Raw genomic sequence first — 25,906 nt, 5'->3', positions numbered from 1 at the left:
TTCTAGGCCAAATAGGTCATTTGCCTGTTTCATCGAATCTAAGGACTTGGCCTAGGTGTGGCGTATTTTGATGGTCCTCAGCACGATTATTTTCTTTTTGTGAGAAACTAACTTTTGTCATATTGTCGTTTTTAGCTCAGTGGTCTCTAAGAAAGGATACCTTCATTTCAAGGAGCCTCTTTACAGTAACTGGGCTAAACATTTTGTTGTCGTCCGTCGGCCTTATGTCTTCATCTATAACAGTGACAAAGACCCTGTGGAGCGTGGAATCATTAACCTGTCCACAGCACAGGTGGAGTACAGTGAGGACCAGCAGGCCATGGTGAAGGTCCGTCCTGCCCTGCCTTGGTTTCTTATTGCCACATGTGCCCTTCTCTTTTGATTTCTGCACTCTCTGTTACGTGGTGTGAAATTTCCCCATTCTCTCTGGTTTTGAACTTCCTTTGTGAAGTGCTATATGCCTTGGGAATATGGCAAGGCAGTCCCCATTGCTGTCTCTGTAGTAACTTTCTTGTCTACCTGCATTTTTCTTTCAGACACCAAACACCTTTGCTGTCTGCACAAAGCACCGTGGGGTCCTTTTGCAGGCCCTCAATGACAAAGACATGAACGACTGGTTGTATGCCTTCAACCCACTTCTAGCTGGCACAATACGGTAAGAAGTTGTTTTTGTTGTTTTTGAGACGGAGTCTCACTCTTTCTCCCTGAAGTGCAGTGGCTTGGTCTTGGCTCACTGCAACCTCCGCCCCCTGGTTCAAGCGATTCTCCTGACTCAGCCTCCCCAGTAGCTGAGACTACAGGCACGTGCCACCATGCCTGGCTAATTTTCGTATTTTTTGTAGAGACGGGGTTTTACCACAATGGCCAGGCTGGTCTCAAACTCCTGACCTCAAGTAATCCACCCACCTCAGCCTCCCAAAGTGCTGGGATTACAGGCGTGAGCCACTGCACCCAGCCTAGAAGTTGTTCTGTGTTTTCTTTCTCTCTTTGGCTTTTGGCTTCAGGAATATCAGGATAAATAGGAAAGGAAGAATTTTTCTTTTCTTTTTTCTTTTCTTGTTTTTTTTTTTTTTTTTTGAGATGGAGTTTTGCTCTTGTGTGGCCCAGGCTGGAGTGCAGTGGCATGATATCGGCTCACCGCAACCTCCACCTCCCAGGTTCAAGCCATTCTCCTGCCTCAGTCTCCTGAGTAGGATTACAGGTGCCCGCCACCACACCCAGCTAATTTTTTTTTTTGTATTTTTAGTAGAGATGGGGTTTCACCATGTTGGCCAGGCTGGTCTTGAACTCCTGACCTCAGGTGATCCACCCTCCTCGGCCTCCCAAAGTGCTGGGATTACAAGCGTGAGCCACCACATCTGGCTTGAAAGGAAGTATTTTTCAAAGTAAATTTAAAAGAGAGGAAGGACAGGAGTGTAAATTGGTTGTGGGGTGGTAATGAGGCCTCTGCATCTTGTAAGGCATTGTCATGTTCTGAACCACCAGGGATACTCTGGTCACACATGTGCACCAATTATTTTCCTTCTTTGTCTTTTTGTTCTCAAGAGTTCTAAAGATGGGGCTCAGGGGAGAGAGTAAAGGGAGGACAGTGAGAACCTTAATGGTCTCCCAACCTCCAGCCCTGTGATTCAGCCTCACGTTCTGAGGGCTTGTGTCACAGGGTCCTGGAGTAGACGGCTTAGAGGACTAGGCCTGCGGTGCCAAATAGGAAGATGCTCCAAGAGGGAGCCTCAGAGGGAGAGGACTGTGAGGGGACAAGACTTGTACCCAGACTTCTAATCCTACCTCCCCGTTTGTCCCCCATAGGTCAAAGCTTTCCCGCAGATGCCCAAGCCAGTCGAAATACTAAGTGACTCTGCCGAGTGCCCTCACTCGCCTTCGAGAGATAAAGAAAGCGTTACCTCTCATTTCTCTTTGTGATTCTTGACGGTGACTCTTGTATGTAATCCTGTGGCTTAACTACTTCTCCCTCCTTGTCCAGCACTTTTCTAGCTCTCCCGTTCCCCATCTCCATTGCTCTGTACTCTTTTCTTTTTTCTCGTGCTGAGAATCTCGTTAGTAGCATGTGGCCTAACAAAAGGAAAAAATGTTTTTAAACACACACACACACACACACACACACAGACAAAAACACAAAAACTCTGAGGGGATCTGGTGAATCTCCAAATTATTGTGGGTGTACTTTGGCTTCCTTTTGTATGATAGGTCCCCATCATGACCACCTCTGATGTCTGTGCTGCTGTCACCAGGCACCGTTGTTTTTCAAGACAACATACTTTTTTTTTCTTTTCTGTGTTTGTGATATCACTTTAATTTTTCTTGGGTGGCTTAGAGACTAAGGGAGGAGACATCTGGCCTTTTTAGAACCTGAGAGGAAAAAAAGAGTCTTTTTTTCCCCTCTGTCTCTTTTTGCCATGGCTAATCCCTGCATTTCCATTCAGGGAAAAGATGGTAGTGAGCATAGAACTGCAACAGTTATATTCTGAGTCAAAGTTGGGGCTTTTTACGGCATAATTATGGAATTTTTATTTACTGGTAGAGAGGAGACGAGAGGCTTTTTCAGTGGGCCTGGGACAGTGGCTGCTCTTGACTTTGTGTGAAGGGAAATGCCAAGGATGCTTCTGGTGGACTTCAGGGGACCCCAGGGTTTGGCCGTGGGCCGTGATGGCAGCAGGCGGTGGGATGCTTGTAGCTCCTCACAGCAGGATTCCTGCCCACTGTTTTTTCTCTGTTGGGAGGGAAGCTCTTTTCTAGGAGTGTCTCAGTTCTGCTTTTGGCATTAGTGATGGTGGTGGTACAGTTGGAATTAGTGCCACGTCATACACAAATGTTCCACAAGGCGGGAGTGTTTCACTTTCTGGTGATAAACTTGATGGTCATTGTTATGATTAAGATAATGCCGGGCAGGCGGGGCACAGTGGCTCACGCCTGTAATCCAAGCACTTGGGGAGGCCGAGGCGGGCAGATCACGAGATGAGGAGTTCAAGACCAGCCTGGCCAATATGATGAAACCCCGTCTCTACTAAAAATACAAAATTAGTCGGGTATGGTGGCACATGCCTGTAATTCCAGCTGCTTGGGAGCCTGAGGCAGGAGAACTGCTTGAACCCAGGAGGCAGAGGTTGCAGTGAGCCAAGATCGCGCTATTGCACTCCAGCCTGGGTGACAGAGCAAGACTCTGTCTCAGAAAAAAAAATAAATAAATAATGCTGGGTAGTGACCTTGTGATTGTTACAGCTCCCTTTGATCAAAGAAATATAGCTTTCAGGCATAAACCTGGAAGTCTCCCTCTGAATCCAGCAGTTGTTTTCATTGATGTTTGTCAGGTTGAAGATGCTTTCAGTGATGCTCTCTATACTCATAAATAAGCAAATGTGGCAGGCTTTGCTTTCTGGATCCCAGGATTAAAACTAACCGTGACCACTACTCCAAACAAAACACAATATGCCTAGGGGCACGGATGAGCGTCCAGGGAGCCCGGGCCCCAGGCTTTGTTGCGTGTTCCCTGCTCCTCTCCATCTGGTGTGGAAACACTGCCCAGGGAGAAAGGAGGAAGCTCACTGTGGACAGTCTTCTTTCCTTCTGACAGACCAGGTCATCTGGCTTCCAAGATCATCAGAGAAGATAAGTCTGTCTCTTTCAGCTGCCAGTAAGTTTTCCAGGATGAGAGGGGAAAAAGAAAGCCTCCAGTGACTTCAGTTGCTTTGCCAGTTGTCTTGGGATTGTTTTACACCATCCTTTACTTCCCTTGCTCAGACCTCTCTGTTTCACCATTGCTCAGGCATTCAGGAAAGTATCTGCTCACTCCCACTTGGTGAGTCCTCGGCCTTGAGGTTGCTGACTCTCAGGCGTTAGGCAGCTGGATGACTTCCCGCTTCATGCAGCAAAGGCCAGGGGCTTGCGCGCCTCTGCAGAGTTGTTGCTAGGGAGACTTGTGTCATCATCCACAACCTTGTTTCTCACTTCCTGGTTGGGCTCATCTCTGAAGAACAGGTCTCCCAGCTTCGCTCCTTATCACTGCATTGTGAAGAGGTGGAAAAGTGAATCACGGAGAGAGAAAGGAAAGGATAGAATCACAGGCTGCGTCTGTACCTGAAAAGTGACCCGCGGAAACTCTATGGCGGATTTTTTTTTTAACTTTCTTCTTCCTGTTAAAACATAGGTCACTAACTGTGATGTTATTTGTTTTCTAAGTGGTATGTGAGATTTTCTAATGTAGTTAGAAGTTTCATTGTCTGATGGACACAACATGCCCTTCCGGTTCTATTCAAACCAGCAGGATCTGTCGGTGCTTAGAGATGGCTGCCTGGACTGGAATCAAATCTAATTTCAGGGAAATGAAGATGGAATTTGAAGGTCACTTTTAAAATTAAGTCATTGATGCTGCTGTTACAAAGTGTGACAGAGGATCCATGTCTGTGACACAGGACGGTGGGAAGCCTGAGAGAGAGTGAAATTATGTGATACACTGAAATGACTTTTGTTTTTCTTCTAACTCATACAAAACTGGTTTGGAAAGTCTTTGCTTTGGAAGCGTCAGACATTAGAACAGGCCAAACTGGACTGTCTGTTCATAGCGTGCCTGAATAAGAAGGCCTCTTAGGGAGCCAGAGGGAGCAGAGTGGTCGTGTCCTGCGTGCTCTTCACCCTCTGGGGCGCCCCTGCTGCGGCTGGCAGGTGCAGACAGCCTTTGCTGGTCCCCAGCACATCCAGGGTGGGTGCTCCCTTGCCCGACAGAACCATCCCCACTGTGAGGCTGTGAGAGATTTGTGGCAGGAACTGTTTATGAGGCTCTAGTTGTTGCTGTTGTGGCGGGAAAGTTAAGAAACATAGCCCTTAGGGAAACTACCTTTATGTATTTTCTTAAAGCACGCCTTTAAATAAGCAAAAACTTTAAAAGGCAGGAAAGAGAATTCTTAGGCAAATTCAGAGAAATAAGTGCTAGTTAATACTAATCACCTCCTCCTCTGTCTCTCATCCTCCTTTCTCCCGTCAAAGCAAAATATGGCCTCACCACCAGCCCCAAATCAGTGCTCAGACCCTCTCTGTGTCTGTGTGCCCTCCTGGGAGTCAGTCAGCGCTCAGGCCAGGACTGTGCAGGGCCAGCCAGCCCATGCGCTAGTCAGGAGCACAGGCAAGGGGTGCTTGTGGCAGTGGCCGGGCACCTGAGCCCCAGCTCGTTGTTAAACGTGCTGACGGCAAGGGGCAATGGAGTGAGTTTCCCAACTAAGAAACCACTATTATATGATATATTTTTTCCCTTCAGTCACATAGACTTCAGACAACTCTCCTATTTTTTATGGATTTTTCAGCTCATTTCAGATGAAGGAACTAAGTCATTGTGAACTGTCTCTTGACATCTAAAAACAAGATGACTTTTCCTGGCACATATTCCAAAGCAAAGACTTTGTTGCCTGCTGCTTATTGTCTAATTTACAGGGATATTTAATTTTGTCAGGTCTATGTATATTTATCCAGCTATACTTACTTGCACAGTGGATTGGAGAGAAAGGATTCTCCAGTGTGCACACTCATCGGTACTCTTTCTGCATTTCCCTTGTGCTGTGTCCCGCTCGGGTTCCAATGGACAGTATCAGGGCTTGTTTGACTTGGGTCTTTCAGTTTTCCTTTCGGTTCCCTTTTTAAAATGTGATTGTTAACCTGCCCCTTGAAAGATTCAACCGGGTGTGGTGGCTCACGCCTGTAATCCCAGCACATTGGGAGGCCAAGGCAGGTGGATCACCTGAGGTCAGGAGTTTGAGACCAGCCTGGCCAACATGGTGAAACCCCGTCTCTACTAAAAATACAAAAAGTAGCCAGGCGTGGTGGCGTGTGCCTGTAGTCCCAGCTACTTGGGAGGCTGAGGCAGGAGAATAGCTTGAACCTGGGAGGTGGAGGCTGCAGTGAGTTGAGACTGCACCATTGCACTCCAGCCTGGGTGACAAAGCAGGACTCCGTCTCAAAAAAAAAAAAGAAAAGATTCATGTTGCTGCTGCTCCCAGAAGGTTTGCTGGATGTGTTTACATAGGACTCTAACTTGTGTGCACTACAGTTGTTCACCAGGGCCAGTGATTCACCCCAGTGTGTGGCCAGACCGTGACTGTGTAGCAGGAATGTTTTAATTTGTGCTTCCTTAGTAAATTGAAATATCAGCTGAGAGATTATTTGCTGCTGTTGTTCAAAAGGCCATTTATGAAGTTAGTATTTGAGCCCCATAAGATCTTTAAAAAGCCTCCAGTCATTTAAAGGAAGAAATCAGAGTTGCTATAAAATTCAGTAAAAAGCTCATAGCCAGACGGCTGTGCTCAGATGGAAAGTCTGAGCTGAGGTTGGTCTCTTGCCAAACCGTGGCTGTTGTGTGTTGTTCTTCATGTCTTCAAGTTCATTTTTTTTCATTCTGCCTATTCTGGTATCAGCTCACTTGAGGAGTCCCTCAGCCTTCTTGTATTTAAGGCATCGTCTTAGACTTTGTGGCTCTAAAGTACCTGTCTGTTGAGATTTCAAGTCTCTTGTCACCATCCTCACACATGACAACAAAACCCATAATGCATAAGTGGCCTTTTTGAACCAAGACTTTGCAAACTGATCTCTCCCCCGTGAAGGAGTTGAGCACATTAGCAACAATGTACATTAATTTTGGATTTTCATTTTCATGTTTTATTTTGTAAATATTATCTGATGTTTGGAGCTTGAGTATACAGACTGTAAATATAGTTCTTGTATTTGTACTAATTCTGATTCTTTTGCTGTATAGCCTTAGATGTGCAATGCAGACACTATCTAACTGTGTGTGGTAACCTTGCGTCACGGAGCTGTTAGTGAACGAGGTAAAAATAATAAAGGTACAGCCAGTGCATCAGAAGGCTCTCGATGTGCATTTATTCTTGCACCCCTTGAAAGGTAATTACACAAAGATTTCTTTTCTTGATTTGCAAAGATAATACCTTTCTAAGACAGAAGTCATGATATCATTGCTTAAGTGTTCCTTTCTGATATTCAAAATCGTGGTTTTTATATAACCAAGAAAGCTAATATGGTGCTGTTTCTTTGAAAGTACTTTTCTCCCAAAGATGTAAGTGGTTATTTTAGCTAGAAGATTTGTTGTTTTTCTCCTGAAGCCTCCTTGTATGCCTTCCAATAATTCTGTAGTGTTGTGTTGGCCTCTTTTTTTTTTTTTCTTTTTGAGACAGAGTCTTGCTCTGTCACCCATGCTGGAGTGCAGTGATGTGATCTCGGGTCACTGCAACCTCTGCCTCCTGGGTTCAAGCGATTCTCCTGCCTCAGCCTCCTGAGTAGCTGGGATTACAGGCGTGCGCCACCATGCCTGGCTAATTTTTGTATTTTTTTTATTATTATTATTTTATTTATGTATTTATTTATTTTGAGATGGAGTCTCACTCTGTCGTCCAGGCTGGAGTACAGTGGCATGATCTCGGCTCACTGCAACTTTCCACCTCCCGGGTTCAAGCGATTCTCCCTGCCTCAGCCTCCCAAGTAGCTGGGATTACAGGCATCCATCACACCTGGCTGATTTTATTTTTAGTAGAGAGGGGTTTCACTGTGTTGGCCAGGCTGCTCTCAAGCTCCTGACCTTGTGATCCACCCGCCTCAGCCTCCCAAAGTGCTAGGATTACAGGCTTGAGCCACCGTGCCCAGCCTATAATTATTTTTTTGAGACGGAGTTTGACTCTTGTCACCCATGCTGGTGTGCAATGGCACCATCTCAGCTCACTGCAACCTCTGCCTCCCCAGTTCAAACAATTCTCTTTCCTCAGCCTCCCAAGTAGTTGCAATTACAGGTGCCCGCCACCACACCTGGCTAATTTTTAAAAATATTTTTAGTAGAGACGGGGTTTCAGCACATTGGCCAGACTGGTCTCAAACTCCTGACCTCAGGTGATCCGCCCACCTCGGCCTCCCAAAGTGCTGGGATTACAGGCGTGAGCCACCGTGCCTGGCCATGTTGGGTTTTTTTGGGTGGGGAAGGGTAAATGGGGATTTGAAAAGTTCAACATGTCAATTTAATTTAACAAGCCCTCATCACGAGCAGAGCATGAGCAGGGGCCACTGTCCTGGGTGTTTGGGGAGAAACAGAAGAAGGGAGGGAGGAGCAGCCCTCAGGTTAAAAGCAATGATTTGTTCCAACCAATATTTGAGTACCCACCCTGTGCCTGGTGCGCTGCTCGGTGCAGTAATTCAGCAGCCAACAAAGCAAGCCCATGCACTTGTTCCCTCCCATTCCAGTGGGGAAGACAATGTTTAAACAAATTTACAACAGCGGTCCTAAGTATTTTGGAGGAAAGCAGCTAAATAAAAGGATGAAAGAGGGATGGGAACGAGGGATGTTTAGATGGCATAGTCAAGGAAGGCCTGTCTTCGGAGATCACATTTGAGCAGACTGTAGAATGAAAGGATAGGGTAAGCCATGCAAACCCCTGGGCAAAGAGGTCTCCAAGTAGAGAAATGAAGCCCTTGAGGCAGCAGTGTCCTCAGTAGGTTCCAGAAATAGCAAGGTCGCTGGTACAGAGTCAGGGACTGGGAGCGCAATAGAAGACATCAGAAAGTAGCCAGGGACCAGGATATTTAGCGCTTAGGTGAGGACTTGGAATTTCATTAGAGTGAATGGGAAGCCATTGAAGGCTTTGGAGCAGAGGAGTCACAGGGGCTTATTTACATTTTTAAAAGACCATTCTGACTGCTGAGTGGAAAATAGTCTTTGTACTCAGGCAGGGACAAGTGGAAAAAAGGGGCAAAATAAGATTGTTACCCCAGTATTCCAGGGGAGGAGATGGTGGCTTAGACTAAGGTAGTAGGGTATAGGTAGGACGAAATGGGCAGATTCAGGGTACATTTTGAAGTTAGAACTAACAGTTTTCTGAGAGACTTCATGCAGAGTTGTTGGAGAGAAAGGAGAAAAGTAACTAAAGGGGTAAGTGCCTGAGTAAAAGAACAGCATTGCAGTTTTCTAAGGTGAAGACAATTGGTAGAACAAAAGCTGAGAATGGTCATGCCTGTAATCCCAGCACTTTGGGAAGCCAAGGTGGGAGGATCACTGGAGCCCAAGACTTCGAGACCGACCAGCCTGGGCAATGTAGTGAGACCCCATCTCTACAAACAATTAAAAATTAGCTGGGCATGATGGTGCATGCCAGTAGTGCCAGATACCCAGGAGACTAAGGCAGAAGGATCGCTTGAGCCCAGGAGTTGGAAGCTGCAGTGAGCTGTGATCTTGCCACTGCACTCCAGCCTGGTCAACAGAGTTGAGACCCTGACTGTTAAGAAAATAGCACTTTGGGAGGCCGAGGCGGGCAGATCACCTGAGGTCAGGAGTTTGAGGCCAGCCTGGCCAACATGGTGAAACCCCGTCTCTACTAAAAATACAAAAATTAGCGGGGCGTGGTGGCGGGCGCCTGTAATCCCAGCTATTTGGGAGGCTGAGACAGGAGAACCGCTTGGACCCAGGAGGCAGAGGTTGCAGTGATCTGAGATCACGCCACCGCACTCCAGCCTGAGCAACAGAGAGCGAAACTGTCTCAAAATAATAATAATAATTTGATTTGAGTCATGTTCACTTTCAGATGCCAACACATGCACCTAAGTGTATAGTCAACAAAACAGTTGGCTGGACTAGCGGGATTCAAGGGGAGTGGTTGGAGCTGGAGACACACATTTGGGAGTTGGCAGCATGAAGATAGCAGATCGAGCCTCAGGCAGGGAAGGAGACCTGGAGCGTGTGTGTGGCTGACAGGAACCAAGGACTGATCTTGGAGCTTGGTGCGCTCCAACACATGGACCTCAGGAAGAGAGAAGAGTCCAGCCAGGAGGACAAGCAGTGGCCGTGGAGGGAGAGTGTGGAAGACTGAGGAAGTGGTTGCTTTGTCCAGGGCAGCCAATAGGTTACAGGAAGGACTGAGCAGGGACCACAGGTTTTGGCAACTGAAAGGTATAAGAAGTCCGAGGGAGCCAGGGGATACCCTAATTTTTCCCAATTTCAGAACCAATTAAGAAACAAAAAATAAGACGATGGGAGATGGGAGACCAAAATACCACCCTTAATACTGATAAAACTGCTGTTAGAAAATGTGGTTACATCTGGGAACACTGGATTTCTTTTCTTTTCTTTTCTTTTTGTGATGGCATCTTGCTCTGTCGCCCAGGCTGGAGTGCTCTGTTGCCCAGGCTGGAGTGCAGTGGTGTCATCCTGGCTCACTGCAAGCTCCGCCTCCCAGATTCACACCATTCTCCTGCCTCAGCCTCCCCGGTAGCTGGGACTACAGGCACCCGCCACCGCGCCCGGCTAATTTTTTTTTTGTATTTTTAGTAGAGACGGGGCTTCACCATGTTAGCCAGGATGGTCTCGATATCCTGACCTCATGGTCTGCCCGCCTCAGCCTCCCAAAGTGCTGGAATTACAGGCGTGAGCCACCGCACCCGGCCTGGATTTATTTTGTAAGGCTGAACCTCAGAAAGAGGCGGTTTAGAGCAGTGCTTCTTGAACTTTGTTGTGCACCAGAATCCCCTGGGGATCATACTAAAATGCAGGTTCTGATTGAGTAGGGCTTGGGTGGAGCCTGAGATTCTGCTTTTCTAATAAGCTTCCAAGTGATGTCAGTATTGCCATTGTGGGGATCACTCTTTTGAGTAGCAGAAGTTAAGAGGAACGCAGGGCATATGTCCCCTGAAGGCAGCCGAGGTTCTGAGAGAGAGGGAGGAAGTGGCCAGGCAGTCTATGCCTAACCGCTCCTTCCAGACTCACAGGAACATTCTAGTAATGGGGCTCACTTCTCATGGAGGGAGGCATCAGGAGTGCTTCTACACTAGCAAGGTCATTGGTGAGGGGAGCATTTGTTTGAGTGGTGCCTAATTGGAGTAGGTTCTAGGAGAAGTGGGAGGAGAGGAGGGTGAAACAGTACAAACAATTCTTTCACAGATTTTTCTGTAAAAGGGAAAAGACAAATGGAGTAACTGGAAGGGGATATGGGGTAAAGGAGAGGCTTTTGTTTTAAAGAAAGGAAATAGCATAGCTTGTGCATGTACTAATTGGAAAAAATGAACTGGGAGGGAAAACCTGGCAGTGGGGAAGACAGTGAGGTGGAGAGAGTTGTGGAGTGGGCCTGAGGGACTGGGGGCCAGTGCACAGCAGAGAGGTAGGTCCTAGATCCAACTGAGCACCCTGGCTTATATCCACAGTGCTGCCGACAGCTCAGTGATAGGAACACTGCAAGTCTCTGGATTGCTAGGACTCTTCAGTCTTAAGTTAATGTCTGGCTGGGCGTGGTGGCTCATGCCTGTAATCCCACCACTTTGGGAGGCCGAGGCGGGTGGATCACCTGAGCTCAGGAGTTCAAAACCAGCCTGGCCAACATGGTGAAACCCTGTCTCTACTAAAAATACAAAAATTAGCTGGGCATGGTGGTGGGTACCTGTAATCCCAGCTACTCGGGAGGCTGAGGCTGGAGAATCACTTGAACCCGGGAGGCGGAGGTTGCAGTGAGCCGGGATCACACCATTGCACTCCAGCCTGGGCTACAGAGCGAGATTTTTGTCTCAAAAAAAAAAAAAAAAAGTTAGTTAATGTCAGCTCTAGGGCTTATGTCAGGCCACGTCTTCCTGAAACTGGACTTGCAGTTTAAAATGGGAGATCATCCCCGAATCAGTGCATATTATGCTGGTTGTGCCCTCAACTAGACCTCACCCAGGAGCATGTAGGATTGAATCCTCACTAGGGTTGCACGCTTAGTAAATCCCCATGTCTCTTGCAAAGCTGATAGTTTGGGAAGTCAGGTGACCCATGGAAGCGTGCATGAGTCTGGTGCGCTGCTTTTCTTTTTTGTTGTTGTTTTGAGACGGAGTCTTGCTCCGTCGCCCAGGCTGGAGTGCAGTGGCACAATCTCGGCTCACTGCAAGCTCCGCCTCCTGGGTTCACGCCATTCTCCTGCCTCAGCTTCCTGAGTAGCTGGGACTACAGGCGCCCGCCACCACGCCTGGCTAATTTTTTGTATTTCTTAGTAGAGACAGGGTTTCACCGTGTTAGCCAGGATGGTCTTGATCTCCTGACCTTGTGATCTGCCCGCCTCGGCCTCCCAAAGTGCTGGGATTACAGGTGTGGGCCACCGCGCCGGGCCCGGGCTGGTGCGCTGCTTTTCTATCTGGTTCTTCTTGTTATTCCACTTGTGGTTGGATGGGGAGATATTCCACTTTCCCTTAGGAACTCCTTGTCCCTGCACAGACCATTTTAGCTATTCTGAGCACATCACAAGCATACTCCTCTGGGGTGAGAATATATAGCCTCTGGGCTTTTTCAGAATTGCTCCTTCTGCTACTCTGGAAGCTAACGTGGAATGATTGCTTGAGTCCAGCAGTTCAAGGCCAGCATGGGCAACAAAGCAAGAACCTGTTTCTTTTAAAAAAAAAAAAAAAAAAAAAAAAAGGCAGGGGGAGCAGGCATGGTGGCTTACACCTGTAATCCCAGCACTTTGAGAGGCCGTGGCAGGAGGATCACTTGAAGCCAGAGCTCAAAACCAGCCTGGGCAACTTAGTGAGCCCCCATTTCTACAAAAAATAAAAACAATTAACTGGGCATGGTGGTACACACCTGTAGCCTCAGCTACTCAGGAAGCTGAGATGGGAGGATCCCTTGAGCCCAGGAGTTTGAGACTGCAGTGAGCTATGATGGTGCCACTGGCGCCTGGGTAACAAAGCAAGACCCTGTCTCAAAAAAAAAAAAAAAAAAAAAAAAAAGGAGCTGGGCATAGTGGCATGTGCCTGTAAATGAAAGGCATCATTTCATGCAAGCTCCTCTGAGCCCAGGAGTTCCAGCCTAGCCCAGGCAACAGGGCAAGACCACGTCTCAAAAAAAAAAAAAGTACTCTTTCCACCTAAAATATATTCAGGTCATTTGAGTTCAGTTTGAGTTCAGCTACAAGAATTATGTAGTTGAGTGAGTGTCAGAGCTGGGATTTTCAAATCTGCCCTTACTGGTATGTTGCTTTACACACCCTCTTACGTAAATCAAACAAGGATTCCACCCTGGGAGGTTTGCATAGAGGGCTGTTCTTGTAGAACTTGTGCTCATGCTTTGATTTGGGATTTGGGGAGTTAGGGCAAGCCAGAAAGTTTTTCTGGTGGATAATAATGTGGGTTGACCTTCTTAAGCATTTTAAGCCAAGCACTTGAGTTTCTAACAACTAAAAAGCTAAGTCAGCCTGACACAGCTCTAGCGCGCCCTGGCTTGATTCTGTTCATCCCCAGGGGGAGACTTGCCTTTGTTCCAGTCCTGCTCTCCCAAGCCAGCTTACTGTAGTTTTCCAGCAATTCTGAGAAGCAGTATTTTTTACTGCTGATTAGAACCTTAACATGGAAATGGAAAGTTTGTGTAGCATGTAACATTATTAGAAGGGAAAACATGACTATATGATTAGATACATATTGATTTTATGCAATATGTTTGCATAAAATGTCTCTTCAGTAGTAACTTGGTTAAATTAGTCACATTGACTCAGCATAATTTCTCCCTTGCTAAATCTCAGACTAAAGCAATCAATTTGTTCCTGCAAGAAAGTCTGATGGTAGGCTTTCCTTGTAACTGAGCCCCATAGAAAGAGGAAGCAGCTGCAACAAAGTTGAAAAGGATGCCTGTCACCAAGGTTCTTTTAAGGGAGCCATTGTGTGAAGTTCTACTTGTGAAATTTCTGCAAGTACTGTTTGTTCTCCAAAATCCAGCTTTCCGTTGAAAGTCAATGAAACATCTCTAAAATGCAGATATACCCAGGTTCATTGGGAACACAGTCACCGTGAGTATACATGATTATGTCCTGCTAACCCTATTGGGAAAGAATGCTGGGCTTGGCCCTAGTAAGTAGACTTGGGTTAAAGTTCACCTCCGCCACTAACTAGCTGGGAAGTTCAACTTCCCTGAGCTGAGTTTGTCACGTTAGAGAATATTAATAAATATGAAAATTGTGGAGCAGTCTTAAGTTTAAAAGGAACTTTCATGGACATTAGCTCATTTTGCTGTGCCCACCCTGGGAAGGAAGCAGGACAGGCAGGCAGTGGCATCCCTGTCGTCAAGCAGCCTGAGGACTGCTGTGAGCCTCTGGAGCAAGGCAGGAGTTTGAGGAGGCTCTCAGTCCTTTTGTCCTTTTTTTGAGACAGAGCATCATTCTGTTGCCCAGGCTGGAGTGCAATGGCATGATCTTGGCTCACTGCAACCTCTGTCCCCCACCCCTACCACTGGGTTCAAGCAATTCTTAGGCCTCAGCCTCCTGAGTAGCTGGGACTACAGGATGCACCACCACGCCCAGCTAATTTTGGGGGGGTTTTTTTTTGAGACGAGTTTCACTCTTGTGGTCCAGGCTGGAGTGTAGTTGCGTGATCTCGGCTCACTGCAACCTCTGCCTCCTGGGTTCAAGTGATTCTCCTGCCTCAGCCTCCCGAGTAGCTGGGATTACAGGCGCCCACCAACACGCCTGGCTAATTTTTTGTATTTTTAGTAGAGACGGGGTTTTGCCATGTTGGTGGTCTCAAACTCTTGACCTCAGGTGATCCACCCGCCTCGGCCTCACAAAGTGCTGGAATTACAGGTGTGAGCCTGTGTGTCCTTTCTATTGAGGCTTCTCTCCACATTTTCTGATCCTCAGTCTCCTTATTTCCTGTAAGGCTGAGGTCCCAAATCCAGCCTGTGAAAGAGAAATGCCAGCAGAGGCAGCACCCAGCACAGGATCTATTATTGCAGCATGCCCTGTGGTCAGGGACTTCAGTAAAAGCCCACAGACCCTGACTACTTTCTGGCGGACTCTGGAGGAAGGCCTTAACCACAGACAAAAGGACAAGGACAGTGCTGTGGAGGGACTGCTGGCTGCTGCAGCGTGAAGAGAATAGGGAAGGCACTCTACAAAAATAAAAAAGCATAAAATTGGAAAAAATATATACCAAAAACATTTCAAGGTTCTGGACATCAACCAAAGGCAGGCAAATTAAGAAGCATTTATTCTTGAGAAAAAACTGGCTGGGCACGGTAGCTTGCACCTGTAATCTCCCAACACTTTGGGAAGCAAAGGTGGGAAGTTGGCTGGAGGACAGGAGTTCAAGGCCAGCCTATGCAACCAAGCAAGACCCTGTCTCTACAAAAAATAATAATGAATAATAAAAAGAAAAAGAGTGGCTCACGCCTGTAATCCCTGCACTTTGGGACGCCTAGGCAGGTGGATCACCTAAGGTCAGGAGTTCGAGACCAGCCTGACCAACCTGGTGAAACCCATGTCTCTACGAAAAATACAAAAAAATTAGCCAGGCATGGTGGCTCATGCCTGTAATCCCAGCAACTTGGGAGGCTGAGACGGGAGAATCGCTTGAACCTGGGAGGCGGAGGTTGCGGTGAGCCAAGATAGCACCACTGCCCTCCAGACTGGGCAACAAGAGCGAAACTTAGTATCAAAAGAAAAGAAAAAGATAAAGAAAAAAAAAGTGCTAGAACTTTTTTTTTTGAGACGGAGTTTTGCTCTTGTTGCCCAGGCTGGAGTGCAATGGCACGATCTCGGCTCACTGCAACGTCTACCTCCCAGGTTCAAGCAATTCTTTTGCCTCAGCCTCCCCAGTAGCTGGGATTACAGGAATGCACCACTGCGGCTAATTTTTTATTTTTAGTAGAGATGGGGTTTCTCCTTGTTGGTCAGGCTGGTCTCAAACTCCCGACCTCAGGTGATCCTCCACCTCGGCCTCCTAAATCGGCCTCCCAAAGTGCTGGGTTTACAGGTGTGAGCCACTGACCCGGGCCGAGAAGTGTACCTTTTTTTTTTTTTTAAATGGAGTCTCACTCTGTCGCCCAGGATGGAGTGCAGTGGCGCGATCTCAGCTCACTGCAAGCTCCGCTTCCCGGGTTCACTCCATTCTCCTGCCTCAGCCTCCCGAGTAGCTGGGACTACAGGCGCCTGCCACCATACCTGGCTAATTTTTCTATTTTTAGTAGAGACGGGGTTTCACCATTTTGGTCAGGCTGGTCCCGAACTCCTGACCTTGTGATCCGCCCTCCTCAGCCTCCCAAAGTGCTGGGATTACAGGCGTGAGCCACCGCACCCGGCCTCAAGAAGTGTACTTTTTTATCAGCTAAAAATGGCAAAGTTCTTGAGAAATAAACAGCTTGAGAAAGCCGTTTCTTGAGAAAGAAACCCACAGCTTACTAGCCTGAGATCTCAAGTAGCAGAGTAGCTAGAAATCTAAGAGGAGACTCTGGAAATGAGAATGCCACAAAAGGATTAGACAGGACCTCAGCACATCACTCGCTGGCTGGAAAACCAGACACGTACACAGATGAGACTTCAGAAAGCCCACAGAAATTAAAAGCCAAGGGAGAGCTGGGCACCATGGCTCACACCTGTAATCCCAGCACTTTGGGAGGCCAAGGTAGGCAGATCACCTGAGGTCAGGAGTTCAAGACTAGCCTGGCTAACACAGCAAAACCCCGTCTCTACTGAAAATACAAAAATTAGCCAGGCGTGGTGGTGCACGCCTGTAATCCCAGCTACTTGGGAGGATGAGGCAGGAGAACTGCTTGAACCCAGGAGGCGGAGGTTGCAGTGAGCTGAGATCGCATCACTGCACTCCAGCCTGGGTGACAGAGTGAAACTCCATCTCAAAAAAAAAAAAAAAAGAAAAAGAAAAATGTTAAAAGTCAAGGGAGGCTGGGTGTGGTGGCTCACGCTGTAATCCCAGCACTCTGGGAGGCAGAGGCGGGTGGATCACCTGAGGTCAGGAGTTCAAGACCAGCCTGGCCAACATGGTGAAACCCCGTCTCTACTAAAAATACAAAGAATTAGCCAGGCATGGTGGCGGGTGCCTGTAATCCCAGCTACTTGGGAGGCTGAGGTAGGAGAATCGCTTGAACCCAGGAGGCAGAGGTTGCAGTGAGCCAAGATCCCACCACTGCACACCAGCCTGGGGAGCAAGAGCGAAATTCTGTCTCAAAAAAAAAAAGAAAAAAAGCCAAGGGAGATTTAAGAACTAGGTGATCCCTGAATGCACCGCCGACCCACCCAGATAGGCCTAAATATCTGAGCACAGCCAAGGTGTTTGAGCACAACCTCTTCCCAGATCTTTGGCCACTAAGTTATGGAGACACAAGGCAACCATCAGGAAGTCAAGCTAAAACCTAAAGAATAAAAAAAATCTGGGTGCAGTAGCTCAACCTGTAATCCTAGCACTTTGGGACGCCAAGATGGGAGGATTATTTAAGTCCAGGAGTTTGAGACCAGCCTGGGCAACATAGAGAGATCTCGTCTTATCTCTTAAAAAAAAAAAAAAAAAAAAAGGCCAGATACGGTGGTGTGCACCTGTAGTCCCAACAACTTAGGAGGCTGAGATGGGAGGATTGCTTGAGCCCAGGAGTTCAAGACTGCAGTGAGCCACTGCACTTCAGGCTGGACAACAGAGCGAGTCCCTGTGTCAAAAAAAAAAAAAAAAGGAAAAAGAAAAGAAACAAAAATCTGGGCTGGGTGTGGTGGCTCACACCTGTAATCCTAGCACTTTGGGAGGCCGAGGTGGGCGGATCACTTGAGATCAGGAGTTTGAGACCAGCCATGGCCAACATGGTGAAACTCCATCTCTATTAAAAATACAAAAATTAGCCAGGCATAGTGGCGTGAACCTGTAGTCCCACTCATTTTGGGGGCTGAGGTGGGATTGCTTGAGCCCAGGAGGTCAAGGTTGCCGTGAACTGTGATTGTGCCACTGCACCCCAGCCTGGGCAACAGAGCAAAACCCTGTCTCTGAAAAAAAAAAAAAAAAAAAAAAAAAATGCTTAACTGCTCATCAGAAACAGTAAAGGCTAAAGCCACTGCAATGGATATTCAAAGTGCTGAAAGGAAAAAACAATCACCCAATAATTTTATATCCAGCAAAACTAGCCTTCAAAAGTGAAGGTGAGGCCGGGTGCGGTGGCTGACACCTGTACTCCCAGCACTGTGGGAGTCTGAAGCAGGATTGCTTGCGCCCAGGAGGACCAGACCAGCCTCTACAGAAAAATTTTAAAAATTAGCCAGACATGGTGGCACCCACCTGCGGTCCTAGCTACTTGGGAGGCTGAAGTGGGAGAACTGCTTGAGCCCAGGAGGTTGGGGGTGCAGTAAGCCACGTTCAAACCACAGCACTCCAGACTGGGTGACAGACCAAGACCCTGTCCCAAGAAAAAGGTGAAATAAAGACATTCTGAGATTTTTAAAAAGGGAGAATAAGAGAATTATTGCTAGCAGACCTCTCCTAAAAGAGGTACTAAAGGGGCCGGGTGTGGTGGCTCACTCCTGTAATCTCAGCACTTTCTGAGGCCAAGGCAGGCGGATCACCTGAGGTCGGAAGTTCGAGACCAGCCTGACCAACATGGAGAAACCCCATCTCTACTAAAAATACAAAATTAGCCAGGCATGATGGCACATGCCTGTAATCCCAGCTACTTGGGAGGCTGAGGCAGAAGAATCGCTTGAACCTGGGAGACAGAGGTTGTGGTGAGCCGAGATTGAGCCACTGCACTCCAGCATGGGTGACAAGAGCAAAATTCTGTCTCCAAAAAAAAAAAAAAAAAAAAAGAAGTACTAAAGGAAGTCCTTCAGCCTAAAAGAAAAGGACACTAGAACAATATCTTGAATTCACCAGAAGGCATGGAGCACTAGAATGATGAAGGCAGCTAAATGTAAAACACTATATATTTCTCTTTTTTTTTTTTTTTTGAGACAGTGTCTTGGTCTGTTGCTCAGACTGGAGTGCAGTGGCACAATCCCGGCTCACTGAAGCCTCCGCCTCCCGGGTTCAAGCAATTCTCCTTCCTCAGCCTCCTGAGTAGCTGGGACTACAGGTGCACGCCACCACACCCAGCTAATTTTTTGTATTTTTAGTAGAGTCGGGGTTTCACCAAGTTAGCCGGGATGGTCTCGATCTCCTGACCTCGTGATCTGCCCACCTCGGCCTCCCTATATTTCTCTTTTATACTTTATATTTTTCTCTCTTTTTTAATTTTTTAAAAAACAAGGTTGTTTAAACCAGTTATAACACATTGCTGGGTTTATAACATATAAAGATATATATATAACACAAAGGAAGAGCAAGGGAAGGGTAGTAAAGTTACTGTATTTTACCAGAATTTTCGGTATTGAGCTGAAATATACTGTAATAAGTTAAAGCTACATACTGCAATCCCTAGACAACCACACAGAAAGTAACTCAAACATATAACTAAAAGGAAAAAACCCTTCAACTTTGGGATCAGGATAATACATACATACACATACACAAATGTAACACAGAAAAAGGAGTTAAAGAAGCCAGGCGTGGTGGCTCACGCCAGTAATTCCAGCACTTGGGGAGGCCGAGGCAGGCAGATCACCTGAGGTCAGGAGCTCAAGACCAGCCTGGCCAACATGGTGAAACCCTGTCTCTACTAAAAATGCAAAAATTAGCCAGTCATGGTGGCATGCCTGTAATCCCAGCTACTTGGCAGGCTTAAAACAGGAGAATTGCTTTAACCCGTGAGGTGGAGGTTGCAGTGAACTGAGATGGTGCCACTGCACTCCAGCCTGGGCGACAGAGTGAGACTCCATCTCAAAAAAGAATTAAAGAGAAACAAAGGGACAAAAAAGATGAGAAATATAGAAAACAAGTATTAAAATGTCATCCATATATTCAACCATATCAACAATTACATTAAACATGAATGGACTAAATATTCCAAAGGGCACAGACTGTAAAACTGTATAAAAAAGCAAGATTCAACTATATGCTATCTACAAGAGATCCTTTAGATTCAAAGACACAAATAATAGAGTGAAAGTGAAAAGATATACCATGCAATCAAGAATCACAAGAGAGCAGGAATAGCTATATGAACAACAGTCAACATGGCCTTTTCCCCCAAGTTCTTCCTGCATACATTTAACTCAGCATAGACTTTAATAGTAATATTAATATTAGAAACATAAAGGAACATTTTATGATGATAATGGCTACATCAATACATCATGAAGATTTAGCCATTATAAATATATACACTGCTAACATTAGTCTCAAAAACAGAATTGAAAGGAAAAATATACAATTGAAAATCCATGATAGGCCCAGTACAGTGGCTCAACGCCTGTAATCCCAGCACTTTGGGAGGCTGAGGCAGGCAGATCACTTGAGGTGAGGAGTTTGAGACCAGCCTAGCCAACATAATGAAATGCCATCTCTACTAAAAAAAAAAAAAAAAAAAAAAAAAAATTAGCTGGATGTGGTGGCACTTGCCTGTAATCCCAGCTACTCAGGAGCCTTAGGCAGGAGAATCGCTTAAACCTGGGAGGTGGAGCCTGTAGTGAGCCGAGATCATGCCAGTGTGATATTGAGTCTTGCAAATCCGTTAACATGTTACAATGTCTTATTTAGATCTGTAATTTGCTTCAGCAATGTTTTGTGGTTTTGAGTGTATAGGCTTTGGACTTATTTTATTAAATTCAATGTCTTATTCCAAATATTTTATTCTTTTGATGTTATTGTAAATGACACTTTTTTTTTTTTTTTTTTTTTTTGAGACTGAGTCTCACCCTATTGCCCAGGCTGGAGTGCAGTGGCACCTCCCAGGTTCAAGCAATTCTCCTGCCTCAGCCTCCTGAGTAGCTGGGATTTTTAGTAGAGATGGGGTTTTGCCAGTTTGGCCAGACTGGTCTTGAACTCCTAGGCTCAAGTGATCTGCCTGCCTTGGCCTCCTAAAATGCTGGGATTACAGCCATGGGCCACTGTGCCCGGCCATAATTTTTGAATTTTTTTTTTTTTTTTGGTAGAGATGGGTTTCCGCCATGTTGCCCAGGCTGTTCTCCAACCCTGGGCTCAAGTGATACTCCTGCCTCGGCCTTCCAAAGTGCTGGGACTATAAGTGCAGGTGTGGACCACCGTGCTTGGCCTTTTTTTTTCTTTTTCTTTTTTTTTTTTTTTGAGACAGGGTTTTGGCTCTGTCACTCAGGCTGGAGTGCAGTGGTACCATCATGACTCATTGCAGCCTCAATGTCCCAGCCTCAAGCAGTCTTTCCACCTAACCCTCTCGAGTAGCTGGGACTACAGGCATGCACCACCACACCTGGCTAGTTTTATTTTTAATTTTTGTTTTTTTAAGTAGAGATGGGGGTCTCACTATGTTGCTCAGGCTGGTCTCCAACTCCTGGGCTCAAGTGATCTTCCCACCTCAGCCTCCCAAAATGCTGGGATTACAGGCGTGAACTGCCATGCCCAGCAGAAAAATTGTCATTGGAATAAAGTCTGGGGTTTTGTTAAAAGTTTTATATCGGCCGGGTGTGGTGGCCCATGCCTGTAATCCTAGCACTTTGAGAAGCTGAGGGGGGAGATTCCCTGAGCTCAGGGATTCAAGACCAGCCTGGACAATGCAGCAAAACCCTGTCTCTACTAAAATACAAAAAATTAGCTGGGCGTGGTGGCGTGCACCTGTAGTCCTGGCTACTTGGGAGGCTGAGGCAGGACAATTTCTTGAACCCAGGAGGCAGAGGTTGCAGTGAGCCGAGATCACGCCACTGCACTCCAGCCTGGGCGACAGGGCGAGACCTGGAGTGCAGGCACAATTATGGCTCCCTGCAGCCTTGACCTCCCCAGGTTCAGGTGATCCTCCCACCTCAGTTTTTCTATTTTTAGTAGAGGCCTCCAGCTCCCGGGTTCAAGCAATTCTCCTGCCTCAGCCTCCTGAGTAGCTGGGATTACAGGCGTGTGCCACCATGACGGGTTAATTTTTGTATTTTTAGTAGACACAGGGTTATACCATGTTGCCCAGGCTGGACTTCAACTCCTGGGCTCAAGTGATCCACCTGTCTTGGCCCCACAAAGTGCTAGGATTACAGGTGTGAGCCACCACACCTGGCCAGCAGTTTCTTAAAAAGTTACACTTACCTTAAAACCCAGCAATCCACTCCTAAGTATATGTCCAAAAGAAATGAAAACAACAGGCTGGGCGTGGTGGCTCACACCTGTAATGCCAGCACTTTGGGAGGCTAAGGCGGTAGCTCTCCAGACCACCCAGGGCAACATGGTAAAACCCCGTCTCCACTAAAAATACAAAAAAATTAACCGGGTGTGGTGGGGCACACCTCTAGTCCCAGCTACTTGGGAGGCTGAGGCAGGAGAATCACTTGAGCCCCAGAGGCAAAGGTTTCAGTAAGCCGAGATCGTGCCACTGCACTCTAGCTTGGGCTACAGAGTGAGACTCCATCTCACACACACACACAAAAGAAATGAAAACAACAATTTGTACATGAGTTCAAAACAGAATTATTTATTTATTTCCCAAACTAGAAACAATCCAAATGTCTATCAACAGATAAATGGATAAGCAAATGATGACACAATTGCATTAATGGAATACCACTCAGCAATGAAAAGGAACAAACCACTCATACCTGCAACAACACAGATGAGCCTCAGAAACGTGATGCTAAGTGAAAGAAGCCAGACCAAAAAAATTACATGCTATTATTCCATTTCAATGAAATTTCTGGAAAAGGCAAAAACCATGCAAAGTAGATCAGAGGTTGGCTGGGGGTGAGAGCAGAGACTGACTACAAATAGGCCCAAAGGAACGTTTTGGGTGATGGAAGTTTTCTATAAGTGGATTATGGTGATGGCTACACAACAGTATAAATTAAAGGTCATCCAAATGTGTACTTACAATGTTTGAATTGTATGACATGTAAATTATCTCATTAAATCTGTATTTTAAAAAAAGAACTGTGCTGTGAAGTTTGACATATTTTAAAGTAGGATGTCTTAGCCGGGCATGGTGTTGCATGCCTGTAGTCCTAGCTACTCAGGAAGTTGAGGCTAGAAGATTGCTTGACCTCAGTAGTTCAAGGCTGCAGTAAGCTATGATCATGCCACTGCACTCCAGCCTGGGCAACAGAGCAAAGACCTGGTCTTTATAAAAATTAAAAACCGACCGGGCACAGTGGCTCACACCTCTAATCCCAGAACTTTGGGAGGCTGAGGTGGGTGGATCACTTGAGGTTAGGAGTTCGAGACCAGCCTGGCCAACATGGTGAAACCCTGTCTCTACTAAAAATAAAAACATTAGCTGGGCATGGTGGCACACACCTGTAGTCCCAGCTACTTGGGAGGCGGAGGCAGGAGAATCGCTTGAACCTGGGAGGCGGAGGTTGCAGTGAGCCCAGATCGCGCCACTGCCCTCCAGCCTGGAGACACAGCCAGACTCCATCTCAACAACGACATCAAAAAAGGCCGGGCACGGTGGCTCACGCCTGTAATCTCAGCACTTTGGGAGGCCAAGGCGGGCGGATCAGGAGGTCAGGAGTTTGAGACCAGCCTGGCCAAGATGGTGAAACCCCATCTCTTCTAAAAATACAAAAATTAGCTGGGCGTGGTGGCGGGCGCCTGTAATCCCAGCTACTTGGGAGGCTGAGGCAGGAAAATTGCTTGAACCCGGGAGGCGGAAGGTGCAGTGAGCTGAGATCACACCACTGCATTCCAGCCCGGGCGACAGTGCGAGACTCCGTCTCAAAAAAAAAAAAAAAAAAATCTAAAACTCAAACTTCTGAATAACAATTTCCTCCTAGCAAGAAGGGACTCAGTAAGATAAGAAGCGCTGCTTGGCTACTTTGCAAATGTCTGGCTTAAGATGGCTGGTTTTTTGTATCTGCCTCTGCATTTAACCTGGTCCATCTCGCGGGTCACATAGCCTCTACAAAATGAGAAGGGGTTCAATGCCATTATCTCCGGGCCTGGGTAAAAGACTCAAGTCCTGACCCCATCATACTCCAACCAATACATACCCCGCCTGCGCTGTCTGCGCCTGGGTCTCTTCACCCGCAGTGAGCGGTCGCACGGCTCCACATCAGGGTCGCCCTGAGGCTCAGCCTTCCCCGGCCCCATTCCGAGTGCGCACAGGACTGAACGAGCACGCCCGGCCCCTGCTCCGGAGCGGAGGGACACGACGCGGACCCGCACGGTGCACCGCAGTGACCTGAGGAAGGAGCGACGGGCGCTCGCGCCAAAGGCATCCGAGTGCCTGGTAAACTGTAAAGCGCGGTCCTGCGTGAGTTGCTGTGGCTACAGCTGCGCCAGGCGGACGGCCTGCAGGACCGAGGTGCAGCTGGGACGAGCGGACAGCTCTGCGCGTGGGCGGGGAGCCCGGAGCCTCGCCGGGGCAATGTCATCTAGGTGCTCGGCGCTCCACTGATCCGGCCCCCGGGGGTGGGCGGGCACGTTTGCCTCGGATGGTCTAACAGGCGTCGGGGAGAGCCAATGGTGTGGCTTCATGGCTCCACCCCCTTCCATTCGATTGGCCGGCGCCGAAAAGCCGGGCGTGAGCGGCCGCAGTTTCTGGAGGGAGCCGCTGCGGGTCTTTCCCTCACTCGTCCTCCGCGCGTCGCCGCTCTTCGGTTCTGCTCTGTCCGCCGCCATGGCCCAGTGAGTGACTCGCCAGGGGCAGCCCGGCTCGGCCTCAGCGGGCGGGGAACTCTTTGGGGGTCGGGATCTCCCTCGTTCTCTCCGACGCCTCCCACCCTGGGGGTCGCCTGAGCTCACTTGGGGCTCTGTGACCCTGGCCCTACGGCGTCTCGGGCCCAGAGCTCCTTTCCTGCGGGCCCGGCCCCCTGCCCTCTCGGCCGCGCAGGCATGGGGCGGGGCGGGTCCCTTCGAGGGCCTGGGAGGAGGCGCGGCCAGGCCTCGCCGAGTCTGCAGGGACACCTGCGGGACGCGTGCCAGCGGGAGCCGGGCGCGAGGGCGGGGCTGGGGGCCGCCTGCCCGGCCGAGGCTCTGCAGCGTGCGCGCCCGGCTTCTGGGGGCCCGCGGGAGGCGCGGAGGAAAGTGCAGACTCCCAGTCACGGCCTAATGTGGAAGGACCGGACCCCTGGGTTGCAGCGCGTCGAGCGGTGCTGACTCTTTCCTTTGTTCTGTTTCTGCCTCTCTAGAGCTGACATCGCGCTGATCGGATTGGCCGTCATGGGCCAGAACTTAATTCTGAACATGAATGACCACGGTTTTGTGGTAAGCGGCGTGGGCGCATTGTCTTCTCTCTGGTTCCCGGGCGCTTTAGCCGAGGCCGGCGATAGGTTTGGGAGCTTACGGGTCCCCTGGCCGTGCTTTGCTAATGTGCTCTGTTGCTGCTCGTGGCATTTTTGTATGGAAAGGAGAAGCACCCTGTAGGCGTGGGCGGGCCGATCCCGAACTTAGTCCTGCGGAGTGTGCCTGTGGGTCGGTGAGGTTCACAGCCCGAATGAACGAATTAGTGTCTTAAGTAGAGAAGAAGGGTGCGGGAGGAGAACCTTGCTGGCTGTGTAGAGCTCTAACTTGATTGCCTGATGAGATCTGGGGAGAGTGAAAATGTTTCTTCTAAATGTTAAAGTGGCTTAGACGCCAGGGTGATCAATAACAACAGATAGAGCCTGTTGAACCGGCCAGTTCCTGGATTTGATTCTGAGTCCTAACAGGTTGGTTGTGGATTCTACCTAACACGCCGGGGGTAGTTGGCCTTCGCCTCGGTTGTCCGCCGTTTTCATCCTATGAGGTGACATAACTTTACAGTGAGCCTCCCACAGCTGGGGGAAGAAAAGGCAAAGGCAGGTCTGACCTCCCCAGAACTTGGGTTGAATGGAAAGGTCATTGTTACTTTGGCCACAGTCTGAAAGTCTTGTGTGTCCTGGATCTCCTACTCAGGACTTTTGTCCTTCTAGGTCTGTGCTTTTAATAGGACTGTCTCCAAAGTTGATGATTTCTTGGCCAATGAGGCAAAGGGAACCAAAGTGGTGGGTGCCCAGTCCCTGAAAGAGATGGTCTCCAAGCTGAAGAAGCCCCGGCGGATCATCCTCCTGGTGAAGGCTGGGCAAGCTGTGGATGATTTCATCGAGAAATTGGTGAGGCCAGCTGTGCTCTCAGC

At 48.0% G+C, this 25,906-nt stretch overlaps 1 protein-coding gene across 18 annotated transcripts in view; it reads left to right on the top strand.

Moving 5' to 3' along the window:
* KIF1B (kinesin family member 1B) overlaps window positions 1–25,906 on the top strand; it is a 211,485-nt gene that overhangs the window by 165,858 nt on the left and 19,721 nt on the right. For 13 of the 18 annotated variants that reach the window (XM_063594801.1, XM_063594790.1, XM_063594798.1 and 10 more), the window contains 4 exons: window positions 136–328; window positions 537–655; window positions 24,942–25,017; window positions 25,704–25,883. In XM_063594801.1, the coding sequence (XP_063450871.1) occupies window positions 136–328; window positions 537–655; window positions 24,942–25,017; window positions 25,704–25,883 (568 nt within the window). Of the gene's footprint in view, window positions 1–135; window positions 329–536; window positions 656–1,806; window positions 6,857–9,394; window positions 24,439–24,941; window positions 25,018–25,703; window positions 25,884–25,906 lie in introns of those variants that run through there. The other 5 variants (XM_034955099.3, XM_063594809.1, XM_063594804.1 and 2 more) reach the window with 2 other exon arrangements.

Source organism: Pan paniscus, chromosome 1, assembly GCF_029289425.2.
Source record: "Pan paniscus chromosome 1, NHGRI_mPanPan1-v2.0_pri, whole genome shotgun sequence".
Lineage (NCBI taxonomy): Eukaryota > Metazoa > Chordata > Mammalia > Primates > Hominidae > Pan > Pan paniscus.
Note: the sequence above shows the minus strand (reverse complement) of the source record. Positions and strands in the feature narration are given on the sequence as shown.